The sequence below is a fragment of the Phodopus roborovskii genome, unplaced genomic scaffold (assembly GCF_943737965.1).
Source record: "Phodopus roborovskii unplaced genomic scaffold, PHOROB, whole genome shotgun sequence".
Lineage (NCBI taxonomy): Eukaryota > Metazoa > Chordata > Mammalia > Rodentia > Cricetidae > Phodopus > Phodopus roborovskii.
The window spans coordinates 259,568-276,352 of NW_026126689.1; the positions used below are offsets into that span (position 1 = coordinate 259,568).

At 38.9% G+C, this 16,785-nt stretch overlaps 1 protein-coding gene across 1 annotated transcript in view; it reads right to left on the reverse strand.

The window, feature by feature from the left end:
• Cul1 (cullin 1) overlaps nucleotides 1–16,785 on the reverse strand; it is a 66,679-nt gene that overhangs the window by 16,578 nt on the left and 33,316 nt on the right. Inside the window, 8 exon segments of the mRNA XM_051174742.1 lie at nucleotides 2,659–2,732; nucleotides 2,735–2,788; nucleotides 3,323–3,485; nucleotides 8,083–8,246; nucleotides 8,769–8,859; nucleotides 9,338–9,388; nucleotides 11,798–11,965; nucleotides 14,004–14,178. Coding sequence (XP_051030699.1) covers nucleotides 2,659–2,732; nucleotides 2,735–2,788; nucleotides 3,323–3,485; nucleotides 8,083–8,246; nucleotides 8,769–8,859; nucleotides 9,338–9,388; nucleotides 11,798–11,965; nucleotides 14,004–14,178 — 940 coding nt within the window.

Below are 16,785 nucleotides of genomic sequence, written 5' to 3' on the forward strand. Positions count from 1 at the left end.
AGGATGGGGTTGGCATAATTTATATGCTTCCAAGTTTTCCCAACATCTGCTCAGCCACCTCTACCTTTCCAGTCTCTCCTTTAGTCCTCTCTGTCTTACTTCTTAGGCTGTGTTTATAGTCACTGAGAGTTTCCAGGGCTCTGTCTGCCTAGGTGAAAAGTGACTGAAGAAGACAATCAACAATGACCTCTGGCCTCTACACGCACCTGTACACACATGTATAAGGACCCAAGTTTGAATGCACACACACAAGGTGTACTAACACTGGTCTTCAAAAAAGACCTGAGTCAGACACTGGGCAATCTACCACAGTAGGATGATTCTGGAGGCTAGACAAGAAGAAGAGACCACCTGACCTGTATAGTAAGACTCAAGACACCTCATCTGAGGACCAGCTATGATACTAAATACTCTAAGAAACAATTCATAGTGACCCAATACTATTCAAGAAATAAACTGAGATTTTACATAATTTTTAAAAAAACATCTCTCACTCTTCCTATGTATAAATTTGCGTTCCTTCTAAACAACCCTTTCAACCTAAGCCTACATACACCTTCAAGTGCAAAGTCTGCACCCGCATTTCCACAGGGCCAGAGGCTAATGAGGGCAATTGTTATACAAGCTTCTGTGCCACAAAGTAGTTAGCCACAGACTGCAGGACACAGGGATACTCAGCACTGACCACGCCTCTGGATAATTTGCCTTTGGGAAGTTAGGGGAAAGAAATTAACACCTGTCCCCAGGAAGAAGCAAACATATCACACAAGCATCTGGGGACAAATGTGTGACCCTTCTCCATAAGCACCTGGCCTTTTGAGCATCTTTATGCTGAGATAGATGATTTATACGAAAATAAAGCCAAAGTTTCAGAAACATACACCCTGACCACAAGCCATCAACTGCACACAGGCTGTTTGCAGCACAACCACTCAATGTTTAACCAGAATTCCTTTCCCTACTAGCCACTAAACCACCCCATGTGTGTTCAGTAATATAGTTTTTTTTTTTTTTTTTTCTTTTTTTGTTTTTTAAGACGGGATCTACACAGCCCTGACTGTTCTGGAACTCACTATGTAGACCAGGCTGGCCTTGAATTCACAGAGATTCACCTACCTCTGTACTGGGATTAAAGGTGTTTGTTATGCCAAGCTATAAAATTAATTTTGATATTACCTAACTGGGGAAGAAAAAAGGATATAAACATGAATCCTCATACATTCTTAGCAGAAATTTACATTTTCTTAACAGACTTGTTTTCCCTGACAGTAAGTAAAAACAAGACTGCATGTGGCTTACTGTCTGAAAAAGAAACAAACATAGCTTTATGATATGCTACCTATTCTCATTATTATAACCTCTGTTTTCTCCTAACATTTATGTCTGGCCTGCCTGTGAATAGCTAGCTCTAAGTTTCAGGCATAATGAACAACTTCTGGGTTTATTCTAGTAAGATAGGGCCTTCTTCTATACCTAGGCTGGTCTAGAATTTACCAGGTTGCCCAGGATTGCCTTGAATTCACGGCCCATCTGACCAAGGAAGGGCAGCAACAGACAGGTTCAGTGACAGGTTTCTGACTGGGCTCGAACCAACCAGGGCTCACTTTGGTACTATCATCCCACAGCATGGTCCACACTAGAGTTTAGTGTGATGTGGGTGGTGTAAAGGCTGATTTGGGAATGAATTGCTTCCACAATTCATTCTGTAAATTTGCTAACAGAAGGATTAAAGTCCTCCTTCTGTTGGAAAAAAAATGAGTATCATAAAAATGACAGCTTGGTCATGCTAGATTTAAAAAAGTATTGAATATTTTTCTTTGTTTCATGACAAGAAAAAGTTAAAGCATCCTTGTTCTTCTAAAGTTACAGCCCTATCATTCACAAACTTAGGATAAGTGATGGCTCAGAAGTTAAAAATGTGTATGTTCTTGCAAAGGACACAGTTTAGTTCCCAGCACCCAAGCTGGGTGGCTCAGAATAAAAACACTACCTCTAGGAGTTATGGCACCCTCTTCTGGCTGCTGTGGGCACTGAACCTGTGAGTACAAATCCACTTTTTGACACAGTGAAAAAATATAAACAAATGAACAAACAAATAAATAAGCTAGAGAGATCACACAACAGTTGAAAATCACTGGCTGCCCTTCCAGAGGATCAGGGTTTAATTCCCAGCACCCACATGATGGCTCACACCCATTCATAACTCCAGTTCCAAGGCATCTGAGACCCTCCCTATTCTGACCTCTTCAGGCACACAAATACTCAGGCAGAAACACTTATATATACAAAAACAAGACAAAAATGAAAAAAGGAGATTATCAATACTTAAAAGGTCCTGGAGAGGGCTGGTTGTGCAAGCCTTTAATCCCAACACTCAGGAGGCACAAACAAAGAGGCAGGTAAATCTCATAAATTCAAGGCCATCACGGGCTACATTATGAAATCTTGTCTTTAAAAAAAGAAAGGAAGGAGAGAAAGAGAGAAGGGAAGAGCTAGAATAATTAAAGGATCTTGTGAATGCCCTAGTTTCAAAAGCTAACAACAGGTTCTCTGGGCACATCAGTAAAATCTTCCCTCCCTAGAATTAGCAGCAAATATCCACTGCAGTTGACATGGGGAAAAAACCCAGCTCCGGTGCACTAGGCAGGCACTACTTACATTTAATGCAGCTTCTCCACACTTCTCAATTGCTGCAAGACCCTGATTATGAATATGTGTCTCTAGTAGTTTTTCAATTCTCCTAGGCCATCCTGAATTCTAGATACAAGATTATACATGCGGCCCAAATCTGAAAGAAAAAAAGGAGCCAATTTTATGCATGGAAACCAACTGTGCATACCTATTCTGCTCAGTATGTATTATATCAAGTGCAACATACTGTGAAACCAGAAATCATCTACTATCTGGTGTTTTGTTAAAATCAGGATATTACAAGTTTATTTCTCCTTTACCATGAACCATTACTGTAACAACAGAGAAAAAGTAATCAGTGTCTTCTAAAATCTCAATGAGATATTATTTATGCTCTAGAAGGTACTAAAATATGTTTGAAAAATAAACTTAATATATATTGATACTCATTTCAACTATAAGTCATGGAGGGATCCCCAAATTATTCACTTTGTATATGTGTTCAATCTATGATGGTTAAAGATGGAAAATCCTAAATCCCAACAGCAATGTCACTGAGCCACTAATAGTTCCCACCAGCACAGAGGAGCAATTAAGGGAAGAGAAAACAAAACAAGGACATCTTAAAAAAAAAAAAATCTGTCCACCATTGCTAATACCAACACAAGTATATGACACAAATTACATTCACCTTCATTCTTGTCAGCATCCAACAAATTCTGAAACTCTGTATGGAAAATTTCCAAGTGTTTTTCAATGAGGACCTGCTCACATTTCCGGGCTAGTTCGTCCTGTGTGCTCTCATGGAGGTAGACCTGCACTCTCCGCTGCTCCTCAAGCAAACGAGCCTCAGCCTGCAGAGAAGTCAATCAAACCATGGTTTGAGTCACTTCTAAAGAACTATTACATGAACAATGAAAATTAAATACAGAAATCTGCTCTAGTAAAGTATGATTAGACTGGAGGGCGGCCGACGACCCACCATATCATACAGACTCTGGTATGCTCTACTCTCTGCAACACATGCTCTAACCCTTTAAGTGCCCTAAGAACATTATTATAATCAACAATTCAAATGTCTTCATATAATTTTTCTTTGGGTGAATGGTACTTCACATTTTGGAGGCAGCGACCCACATTCTTATGACCATGAAAGAAACCTACAAGTTCTTTGCAACATATGGACTCTGAATTAAGAAGCACTACTTTGGTTTGAAAGTTGTTTGAACTAAAGGGTCACACCAATATAATCCCAGAAACGACCACTCAGAAATAATCACCAGCAATGAGGGGAACGAGGAACCGAGGGAGGGAGGGAAGGATGGAGGGAGGGAGGGAGGGAGGGAGGGATGGAGGGAGGGAGGGAGGGAGAGAAGGAAAGAAAGAGGAAGAGAGGGAGGGAGGGAAGGAGAAATGGCACTTTTTGAGATGGGGCTTCTCTGTGTTGCTTTGGAGTCTGTCCTGGAACTTGCTCTTTAGACCAGGCTGGTCTCAAATTCACAGATCAGCTTGCCTCCTGCCTCCTGAGTTCTGGGACTACAGGTGTGCGCCATTAATGCCTGGCAAGAGATGGCTTCTTCTGCCAATTACTGAACACACCTCAAAAGCCCACTCAACCACTTAGGAGTCTCAACTTCGGGATTTCTCTCCAAGGAAGAGAGGCTAATAGACAATATAATACAACAAACACCCAAGTAAATGACAGTATATTGTAGAATCTGTCACCAGAAACATGTGGTACAGAGTCACTGAGAAACTGCTACACTATCAGAGCAAGCAAGAAATTTCAATGATAGCCTTGAATTTTTCAGTTGATCTGTATAAAAAAAAGACAAAAGTATTTTACTTTTCACAGGGACCTCTCAGATAAACCTGGAGAATTACCATTGGAATTTAATAAACATTCAATACTAAGAAAACTGACTAGGCAGAACTTGAACCATCAAATGGGTAGTTATTAAACTACAGGAAAACAGCTAGAGCCTCAGCACATAATCACATACTTTCTAGGAAGCCAAACATAAAGTAAACTGGATCGGCATCACAAAGCCTTAGCACAGAATGACCTCTAACCAACCAGTGAGTAATCCAAAAAGCTGGAACAAGATAAAAGATAAGTCACAAAGAAACACGAAAGTTTGAAGTTAGTAAATTTCTAGTAAGAAAATTAAAATTCAAAATATAGTAAAATAATTTACAGTAAACTTGATAAATGAAATATTATCCACTAACCTATACTAAATCATTAATGCTTAAGTTCAAACGAAACAAAATAGGCTCCCCTCCCACAAAAAATAAATAAATAAATAAATAAAAAAGCTCACAGCAACACTGCAGTGTGCCAAGTGTCTCGGGCTTGTTGAGGCTATCATTGTGTGTTTTACAAAGTCTTTAATTTGAACTTTTGTTTCTTGGACTATCAAAGTTCTTCTAGAACAATAAATTCCAAGTTCAGATCCTGCTGCTCAATTCCAGGGTTTCGTTCCACTGGCACACTAAGTGTCACTCTTCCTGTTTTAAGTTACACCCATTTCTTGGGAGAACAGGGGTCACCTAGGCTTTGATGTCCCTGTGTATTCTCTCGGGACACCCACTAGGCTGTCAGTTTATAGAGCTTCTTACAGGAGCCAAGTGGCATAAATAAGGAAGCAGGCCCTAACTGGGGACCGTTTGGGGATCCATTGCTCACCTTCAGTACTGACCATACTCAAATGACTTAAGTACCCTAAAGTTCTTGAAAATGCCTGATTAACGCCATCAGGAACAATGCTCAGCAAAAACAAGGGGGTGGAAAAAAATAAAACTGAGAGGTTGTAAGCAAAACCATGAAGCTAGTTATTTTATGTGAATGAGTGCTTTGGCTACATGTTATGTATGAACACTATGTACCCACAAAGGCCAGAAGAGGTTGCTGGATCCCTCAGAAATGTGGTTACAGATGACCATGAGCTACCATGTGGGTGCTGGAAACCAAACCCAGGTCCTCTGCAAGAGCAATATCCACTCTTTCAACTCCTGATCAATCTCTCCGGCCCATATTTTTTTTTAATAATAATAATAAAAATATTAGGAATTTAGAATATTCAGATAAAATTATTTTTTTCTTTTTGCTTTTTTCATAGGTCAGATTAATCTCAATCACATGAGATAGATTTTAAAGTGTTAATATAGCTTACAGCTGTTAAACCATCTAAGCCATCCTTGGATGAACCAGGAATTATCAAATGTTTGTACTAAAATACTCCTGACAACAGCAAATAAGCAGACGCTCCACCTAGGGACTGTCGACACCTAGCTCAAATAGGCTGCTGAAAGCAGGGAACTGATGGAAGATGTAATTCTGTACATGTTTCTCTTACTGGTTGATGGCTATGGAACCAGGCAGGAAATCTTGTCACAGGGTATTACCTCAGTATTATTCTACTGAGATGTATTCTACTTGATTGTTTTCTTCTCAAAGTACTAAAGTTGCTAACTTTTATCTGGTGGTTCCCTTCCTGCCCAGGTACACGATGGAGACTGAGGCGTACGTGTGTAAGGCCAGAGCCTTCCATCACGTTTGCTTTGCCACACTTGTCTATAATTCCTTTCAACACAGACATCTAGCACATGCATACTGTTTCAAACCTCATTACTATTTTAAAACTAAAGCTTACCAAATCCCCGATATCACCTACTATTATTATTCCTGTCCACAGGTAAATAGGATGGTTAAGGTCATCCTTTAACCTTTAGAACTAGCGGCCTAGTTCAAGATACAAGGATATAAGATTCCTGCTGTATGAGACAAAAGTGTTCATGTGGCTGAATTTATACATCGTTTGTTTTTAAGAGTCTAAATTATGGATTTCCAGAACAAGATGGACCTTTCATGCTTTTATAAAGCTCAAAAGCTGGGCACAGGCTGGCTTGCAAACACCCTACACACCAGACACTGTTATTCTTGAAGTTGTCAGAATGTTAAAAAACAGATTTCCTTGTTTAGAGTGTGCACGCACCACTGCCCTAAAACTTGCTTCCCTTGTGCAGGAGACAACACCACAATCATAAACAAGTTCACAAAGGGTAGGTGGGTACCACAGTGGCATGCAGACACAAGTCCACAAAGGGTAGTCGGGTACCACAGTGGCACACAGCATGGAGGAAGGGTTCCATTTTAAAGACATGGCTAGGTGGGAAAAGGGTGCTTGTTGCTAATCTTGATGACCTGATACCCATACAATAGAAGGAGAGAACCAGTCTATATACATGCAGGTATATAAACAGACGAATATAGACAAAACAAAGGCAAACACTCTTACAAAAACTACACTGTCACACTAAAAAATTAAATAATGAGCAGGTTATATTTCAAATACTCATAAGGAGCTGGCCAGGTTTCAGTCACATACAAAATACAAAGAACTGCTTCTATTCCACATAAACAACAAAATAGTTCACTTTAGTTGGGTTTTGAGATATCAAAGTATGTAACTGAGTTTCAATTTCAAACTCAGAAGGCCCACTTACATCCCTAGTGTAAGTGCACCATATGAAAATGCACTTGGGACACCACAAGCTGGGTATGACTTTTTCTGTAAGTCGGAAGCAGGGTGGTTGGTCTTCTATAATCTTTTTCTGAACACGGAAGCAAAGACTTTACAGTCCATTTCCTGCCCAAGAGAGGACAAGCAGGTATTGCAGGTATTAGGGTTGGTCTGAAAATTTAGTACATTCAGGAGAGGAGTTGCCAAACACTACAGTCTGTTGGCAAAATCCGAATGTACATTTTTTGTTTATTTGCACATTGCTATGACTGTTGTGTTATAACAGCAAAGTTGAACCGTGGTGGAAGAGATCATACACAGCATAGCATGCAAAGCCTAAAGATATTTAGGCCTGGCAGTATACAACAGAAAGCTTGTAGACTCCTGACATTGTCTTTCCTCAGACCCTACATCCAGAATACCTGAATTTCCAAGGAAAAGCAGAAAAAAATCCTATTAGAAGTTCATGGAAGCTTTATGTAGTAAAATAATGCTCGTAGATATGATACATGGTTCTTCTCCAAAGTCAGAATTTAGATCCTCCTTCCTAAAATAATCTTGAAGACTAAGCTATAGACTCTTAGGAAATATTTAAGAGAAAAGTAGCAAAAACAAACAAATAAATAATAACTAGCAAATCTCAAGAGTATCTAGCTGAAAACTTCTGGAGCCCACTAGTCAGTCGCACTCAAGGGGAGGTGATTCAAAACATGAAGGTGTGCAGTTATCCAGGCGCCTCCTTAGATGTGCAAAGGGAACAAGACTATCAATTTGTAGAAGTCCCTTGCAGAGTTACAGGAGTCAGCCCCAAGCTAGACCCAGAGGACACGGTGAGACAGCAGGGCCAAGCCTGCCTCGTGAGGAGCTGGAAGCAGTAGCACCTTAACTGACACCTACTTTACACACTATGTATGTTTAGGCTTACCTTTTTCATGTATTCAGTAACTGGGTTCTGCTGCAAGAATTCAGTACTTTCTCTGGTATAAAATCTCTCTGTGTCAGCCAAAAATTGAGATTCAAAGGATTCTTTATACACTGTTAACGTAGGGCCCTTTGCAAATGCGTCATCTTCATTCAGCCCCAATTCCACTAGAAAGAAATATGAGCTGTGTTTACCCTACTTTTTGTTATGTTTCACAGATAATACTTTAAGTTACACTTGAAAGATCAATACATAATGGAGGTTTATAAGGTTAACTGCTATTCACTAGTATTGAAATATTCTTGTTTCAATAAAAACAAAACAATAAACTTCAAGATGCATAGCAGTAAATCACCTCTACCTGGGCCAGGGATACTTCAAAATTATCACAAGTTCAGTTAGAGAAAGTCTACAGTTAATCAGGGCCTCAATCTCAATTTTTTAAGCTGATAGATTTCTGGTTATCACTTAAGTCAAAAACAACCACATCATATTTCCTCATGAAAGTAGCAAAGGAGATAATTTATTTTCTCAAAGTACAAAGATTAAATTATTTATAATTTACAAAATTACTACTTAAAAGTACCTTAAAAATGGATTGATATTCTTGATATTTAAATGTTTTTAAATGAATGTTAGAATTATAATTGTCATGTGATATGAAAACTGAATAAAGACAAATTATTTACCATAAGATTGTACAACACCACTAATCAGTCTTGTGTTGATGGTTTCACCATTTCTTTCCTTTTCAATCAGTTTTAAAACAGCATTTGTTACCTTTAAGAATACAGAAAAAATATTAGGTAGACATGTTACAGGTCACAATGTATCTTACAAATCCTTTACACGTTTAAAGCCATTAAATACAAGGTAACAAATTTTTTAGGTGGATGGGTATGTACATGACCAGTGAACAATCTCAAGTACTGCTCCCCAGGTCATCACCTTGTTTTTTGAGATGCAGTTTCTCACTGCCATGGAGTGCATTCAGAGAGCTAGGGGTGTTACTGGCAGGGGCCCAGGGATCTGCCCAGCCCTACTCTCAAGTGCTAGGGTCACTAGTGGGCATCACCACACCTGCTGTCCTCATGGGTGCTGGGAATCTACCCCAGGCCTCATGCAAACACAGCGAGCACTTTACCAACAGAGCCATGTACCCAGACCAACAATGATTCTTGAGATAGTTCAAAGGCCTGGGAAGACAACATAAAAGTGGGAAGTTATTTTAAAAGGAAACACATTCCAGAGTAGATACCTGTTTATTCAATGGCCTGAACAAACAATCTCTCCAAGTCACCAATGCAAGCTGGGTAAAAAGGGGGAAAGATGCATTAAATAACTAAATTTCACTATGGTTCTACAAAAGCAGTCAGACAATGATATGAATTCTTAGTTTTACCAAAATTCCTAGATTAAAACTCAGTAAAAAACCAAAACAACACAAAACTACTATTACAATAAAATCAGAGCTCCTTCTCAAGTAAATCACTTTGCACAGATGTTAACCAGCTCACATTTTAACAGTAAAGTTGAAAAAGAACATTCTCATTTAAGGTGAACACTTGTATTAGCTTAAAAACCAGTAATAGATTCAACATGTCAATGTATTCCCTGAATCAAATAATTTTAGACCAGATACACCTGATAAAAGTAATTCCAGTCACTACCAAAGTTTTCTAACATATCAAGATAAATATAAAAATCTTCCAAATTTTATATCTGGATTATGTATTTTAAATGCAGTTTCTTGTACTTATTAAAACCTCCTATTGTACTCATGTCTTCATGTTACTACACGTGAGACATGTTTTTGTGTGTACATGTTACACGCTCACATGTGTATCTGAGGATGTACACACATGGATGGAGACTAAAGTGTTCCTGAACCATCTATCTCCACAGCCCCAATATATGCATTTTAGCATGAATGTATAAATACTATGGTCCATTTTTTTCATTCCTAGTCTTCCTACAAGTATTATACTACGATTAATTACTATAAAGAAGAAAGTTAGAATTCATACATAATTTTAAACTGTTAGGAGAGGTATTAGAAAGTTAAAAAAGAATTAAAATTTACAATTCTTTACACATAAAGTATCAAGATATTAATTAAATATAAATGCTATCAGTCTCCCCCAAATTAACTAGAGATAAAATTAAGTTTGTAAAAATGTTTTTGAAAATATGCATATGAATAATTTCTATCAAAAGTATTTTTCAAGTAGTGTCACCAATAAAATAAATGCCACAAGAGCAATATTTAAGTTTTTTGTCTATCCCCCCACCCCCATCCCCATGTAGCCCTGGCTATGTCTGTGGACCAGGCTGGCCTCCCAGAGACCCACCTTCCTCTGCATGAGCTGGGAATAAAGTCGTATACTACCAGGCTCAGCATTATTAGGAATTCTTGTAGGAGAGAAGCAACCTAGACCATTATGCTCAGCCCCAAACCTTTCCTCCCCAGCCTCTTCAGACAGGAGAATGACAGGAGAACGGCTATCAGACCCTAACATTTCACTACACTTTAACAATGTTTTCTTCCAGCTGTTTTCTAAATTACCAACTGCATCCTTAGACCTAGCCTAACTCTGGGTGATCTGTTGATTCAAAGAAATAAAGCTTTTAAAGAGCAAAAGAAGGCAAGGAGGTAAACCAAAGAAATGTCAGGAAAGGTTAGAACAAACGAGTCTTAGTGTCAAAACTTAACATGTTAACAATGAAATTAACATAGATTCTCTAGGTGACTTGGAAGGAAACCTGTAGTGGGATATTTACTTTGTCTCCTTCTGTGGCACTGACCACGCCCATTGGGGGGTGGAGCCATGGGCGAAAGTGACCTGTGGAAGGAGGTCGGAGGGGGCCAGGAAAGGCTCTCTCTTTCTGGCGTGACTCGGACAGGAGAGGATCTTTAATTTCCTGGTGTTCATCTGTCTAGGTTGTAAGTTATTTCTCCCTGAATAAACATCTATTCGGCCTATTTGTTTATCCTGATCCTTATTTACCGCAATAGAAACCAACAATCTTCTCTAATTAAAAATGAATAGAAAAAGGAAAAAAAAAAATCTTACATGCAATTAGTCATGAAGTCACTGCATGACAAAGCAGTCACATTTGCTAGAGACTCTGGGCCTAGGACAAAAACCACACCTACAACTGTTCCACTGAGCTTTGATACAAACTAGCAAATCACTGGAGCAGGCTCTCTAAGCAGCACACTCTGGACACAGACTGGGATACTGTTTCTACTTGATAGAACTTATGGCGGTACACTGCACTTCTAAACAGCAGCCACACTGATGACACAGAAAGTGTGGATTTTAAAGCAGATTTAAGAAGTAACAAAGGTGGCTCATTCTTGTCTAACAGCATGTCACTGTGTAGGGATAGGCTGCCTGCAACTCAAGAGGCATTTGTTTGCCTCTGTCTCTCTAGTACTGGGATTAAAGGCATATGCCACCATGTCTGGCTGAGTCTGTATGTTGGTGCTTTATTTAAACTTGTTTTAAATGTTGCACAAAATACATGGAAAGAGAAAAAGCAGGAATGGCCTTCAGTAGTCTGTAATGCTCAAGCAGTTCCAGGCAAACCTTAACTGGTCAATGAATTGAAGACACTTCAAAAGTAAACACAGGACTGTTTAACTGTTTATTTTACAGCTCCAATTTCCCACAACATATTTAAATGTTATTTATCTTTTAAAAACAAATCTTACTGAATAGATTTCATATATTCCTTTTCGGCCTTCATCACATTCTCGGCGAACCCAATGTCTATTGAGGTAGGCACAGATTCCATTCAGCACTTTGCTGGAGAATCGGTAATCTTCCCACTGCTGAGTGTAGAATTTCAGTACACTTTCATCCATTAAATCTTCTCCATCCTAAAAACAAGTACACTAAAGCTTTAATATGACCTGGTTTGTCACATAATCAAGACAGAAGTTATTGAGAAAGCTACTGCATAAAATACATGAATATATATGGTTTATAGATGGGTACTTTTAATTGCTGTGTATGAAATATGCTAATAAATTCTTACAAAAACACTAAAAAGTTCTTTCATTATCAAGTTAAGTTGGTTGAATGTGCACATGCAGTCCCAGAGTGCACTCTAAGCTTTCAGAATGCAATGGAAGATTTCTTTCATGCTTTTTCCTTAGCACTGGTGAGGGAACCCAGGGTTACTCTAGCTCTAGGCAACTGTTCTACTTTTAACTCAAGACAGGCTCTTGTTAAGCTGCCCAGGTTACCCCTAAACTCAAGTATGTAGCCCAAGTACCTAGTGGCAATTTCTTTACCCTTGGGTCTCATGCTTTCCAAGGCTGGCCTTGAACTCACAATCAGGCTGAGGATGACCTTGAATTTCTTTGTGTTCCTCCTCTGCCTCCAACCCCATGAAAGCTAGGATTATAGGCAAGTGCTGGAGTTACAGATATGAACCTACATATTCTGCTTTGTTTAGTTTTTATGCAATTCCTTATTACAGAATCTACCTCCAAAACATCTGTTTGACATCTTTCCAGTTTAAAAAAAAAAAAAAAAAATCAACCTATCCTATTAATAAATACAATGGAAACTAATGCAATCATTTAAAAAAATATGGACTGTTTCACAAATTTGTAAACTTACAAAAATATTAATCTTAATTATGGCATTTGTTACATTTTTTAATAAAGAACCTAACTATAGCAATATAATATTTCTTCTCTAACAAAACCTCAGGAAGAAAGTAGGAAGTTATCAAAATGGTTTTTACTTTAAACTCATCAAGTTTTATGTGGACAAAAGTAATTGAAAAATTAGGTATTAATGGTATCTCCACAGTATGTCCTCCTTTGAAAACATTGCACTACCATTTACAGGTGCTGTGTCAAAGAGCTGTAGTAAAGGCCAGCCAATGGTGGCCTATTCAAGCCCCAGTGTCTTCATGTGGAAAGCCACAGCCCAGTGACAACATTCAAGTGACCCAACCATCTATGTAAATACCTGGCCACACCAAAATACAACCAAAGGTTTTGTTTATTTAAATGAAATAAATTTTAAACTGCAAAGCTGACCTATTCTAGATGTAAGATGCAAATATGTTGCTGATGAAATTAGCTACTTAGAACATACTTTGCTTACAAGGCTTTATTTGCATAATGCTGTGAACACAAAAGACAGGGGCTGTAGCAAGATGCTTCATGTTTAAGAACATCAAAGTGGAACATTAGTTATAACTTGTCAGTTAACTATAGTCAGTTAGAATATGTTTTCACACTAGATGGTAGTGCACACCTTTAATCCCAGCACTCAAGAGGCAGACGCAGGGCTATCTCTGTGAGTTCAAGGTCAGCCTAGTCTACAGGGAGAGTTCCAGGAGAGGCTCCAAAGTTACAGAGAGAAACCCTGTCTGGAAAAGCCAGGGTGGGGGGTGGGTGCGGGGTGAGGGGGGATAGGGGATGTTTCCACTTAGCTTGTAAAAAAAAAAAAAAAAAAAACCTGCAGCATGTAGAATATGTAGAATACCCTATATATTATCCACATAAATTAAAAAAATGAACTGTACACTAAAGAGATTCAGAACCTTCCAGGTAGAGAGTAGAAACACCTTCATTGATTGAAGACATGTACAACACTACCTGCCCGCCCAATGGCCAGTGTAAGGCAACCCAGTTTCTTTGCTATAGAACAAACTACTAAACACCAAAGGCAGAAGGCCATGGGTAAAGATCCATCATTGCCCAAGCAATGGTTTGAGTGTGAGCTTTTCAATCACAGATTGGGGGGCAGTTGTATAGACAGCCAACCCAGTCTGGGCATAGGGCCAACTGAAAGCAGTGAACGTGACAGATGGCAGCCATGATAAAATCACTGCACGCTAAGGAAAAACAAAGCAAAGCATTTTTATAAGCTTATAATAGCAGTGAGACATCTTACCTTGAGAAGATTTGTCAAGTAATTCTTCAAAAACTCCTTCAGACGCTTGTATAACTCTAAGCCAACAAACTGAGCTCCTCCAGGAGTCTGCCCCCTTTTTGACTTGGAAGGAGGGACTCCAGCTCCCCGAGCTTGGTTGGACTGATGCACACTAGTACAGTAGTTATAAACATGACTTGGAGAAAGTTAAGGAGATTAACACATACCATAGATGCTAACGGTGATTAATGTGAACTTATTTCCTTCTGTTTACATACATTCCCAATCATTGATCAAAACCTGCTAAAAGCTAGAATAGAAAAAGATGCCATTCACACAACTGATAAAGTTAAAAGCCAGTAAGTCCATTCAGAAGGATGTCCACAGGCCTGGAAAGCATATGGAACATTCTTGAAATACTGCCAAGAAAAGAAAAACCCCAGACCTCTAAAATTGCTTAACCTGAGTATTTTGTGGAAATTGTCCTGAAAACTCCAACAGGTTGGAAAGATTGCAAATAACAAAGAAAAAATAATAACTGCATTATTCAGTTAAAGAAAAACAGAAGCCAATACTAATCAAAGACAATGATGCTTGCTATAAATAACATCCAGAAGCACACATCATGTATAAATACTATGTATAAATAACTTTAAGATCACTCAAAACTGGGTTTACCCAAAAATGTATTTCTGAGAGTGAAAGCAAAGTACAAGCAACAGAGCCACATCTTCCCACAACACCAGCACCAGCAGCAGGCCCACAAACCACTGCAAGACAGGCATGGAAATCAGAGACAGGACTTGGGGCTGGGGAGGAGAAAGGCAGAGGACGGCCTTTGAGAAAGCCACTTTGTCAACTGCTACTGTCAGATACAGGATGCAGTCACCAAATACAACATTCACCCGTACTTAAGAATTTACTATATGAAGAACTTTAAAATCAGTGGGTAAAAGATTATTTAATAAACGACATCAAGTTCCATGCCAGACTGCTCTGCACAGTGGGACAAATATAGACAGCTCAGCTGAAGAGTCTGTTATGAGACCACATAAAAAGGCCAGGAGTGGTGGTGTGCTGGAGTAGACAGATCATCCCCAGAGCTTGCTAGACAGCCACGCTAGCCTTTAAACAATGGATTTTGACACAGGTTTCGTTTCAAAAACTAAGGTAGGTTATGACGGAGGGAGACAAATGACATCAACCTTTGGCCTCCAAACACATGTATGAATGCACAAACACAGATACCACATATGTAAGGCGTTCAGTTTTTCCTCCCGCCGCCACTGGTCTTGTCCCGCCACCGCACCAGCCCCAATTAACACACAGAGACTCTGTAATAGATATATTTCTGTTGGCCAGTTACTAGTTTCTTATTGGCTAGCTCTGTGTAAATTATTAACCCATTTCTATGTATTTCCATGTGGTCTTACCAGCGAGAGGCGGCTGGTGGTTCTAGTCTCTCCAGACTCTCCATCTTGACTCCTCCTTACTACTTCCTATTTCCTCCTTGTCTCCTAGTCCCTCCTATCTTCTTTTCCTATTGGCCAACAGTGCTTTATTCATTAACCAGTATGAGAAACATATACAGAATGACATGTAAAGATATATACTTAGTAAAATAAGCTGAACATCAGAAAATAAACCTGAGGGACTGGAAATATGTCTCGGTGGCTAGGAGCACTTCTTGCTCTTCTAGAGGACGCAAGTTTAATTCCAGAATCCTAGCCAGGAGGTTCACAACTGCCTATAATCCCAGTTCCAGGGAATTCTTGAACTCCATATGCCCCTGCAATGTGCCTACACTCACACAATCATAAATAAAAATTTAAAATGATTAAAAAAACAAAACAGTGGCCTGGAGAGATGGCTCAGACACTACCTGATTAAGTGCACTGGCAGCCCTTCTGAAAGACCCAGGTTTGATTCCTAGCACCCACACAGCAACTCACTGTCGCCTGTTAACATCCAGTTCCAGGCTACTGGGCATGCTCTTCTGGACTGAATGGGGCCCTGCACCACACATGGTACACATATACTTACTCAGGCTCATGCACATACACATAATAAAACAGTATCTTTTTAAAAAAGAAAAGACAACCCACAAAGCAGAAAATATTGTAAACCATAATCTGAGAAAGGAACATAAGTAACAAGGAGACAAATCAATTAAACATAAGCAAAAAGATCTAAAAGATATATTAATGGCCAATAAACACATGAAAGATCCTTACTAGCATTAATCTCCAGTGAATGCAAGTCAAATCACAATGAGCTACTACTTCATGTTCACTAAGATGGCTAAAATTGATAACAAAATAAAGATAGGCCAGAATGGGAAGAAACAGGAACTGCCAAATAATGTTAGTGGGCAAGCAAAATGATGCAGCCACTTTATAAAAGTCAGTTTATAAAAATACAGTTTTGCAACTGTATCAACACAGACACACACAGAACTGTATTTTTCTTAACAGCCAGAAAACAAAACCCAAATGCCCACCAACCCACTGAAAGACAAGATGGAATGCTGATGCATGGTATAAAATGGATGATATCTAAAAATACACTAAGTAGAACATAGCTAGTCATAAATCACTTCTAAATCAAAAAATAAAGTGCAATGTGACAAAAAATGAAATATAAGAATAAAGAAGCAGTATAGTATTTAACAGTAGAAATTAAAAAATCTAAAAGGCAATGAAATAAAAGTTTTATACCGCAGGCAATGGGTTGATTGTACAATACTAAGTCAGCCACAGACCATAACAAATCCACACACTGACTTTAAACACTGATTTCTTTT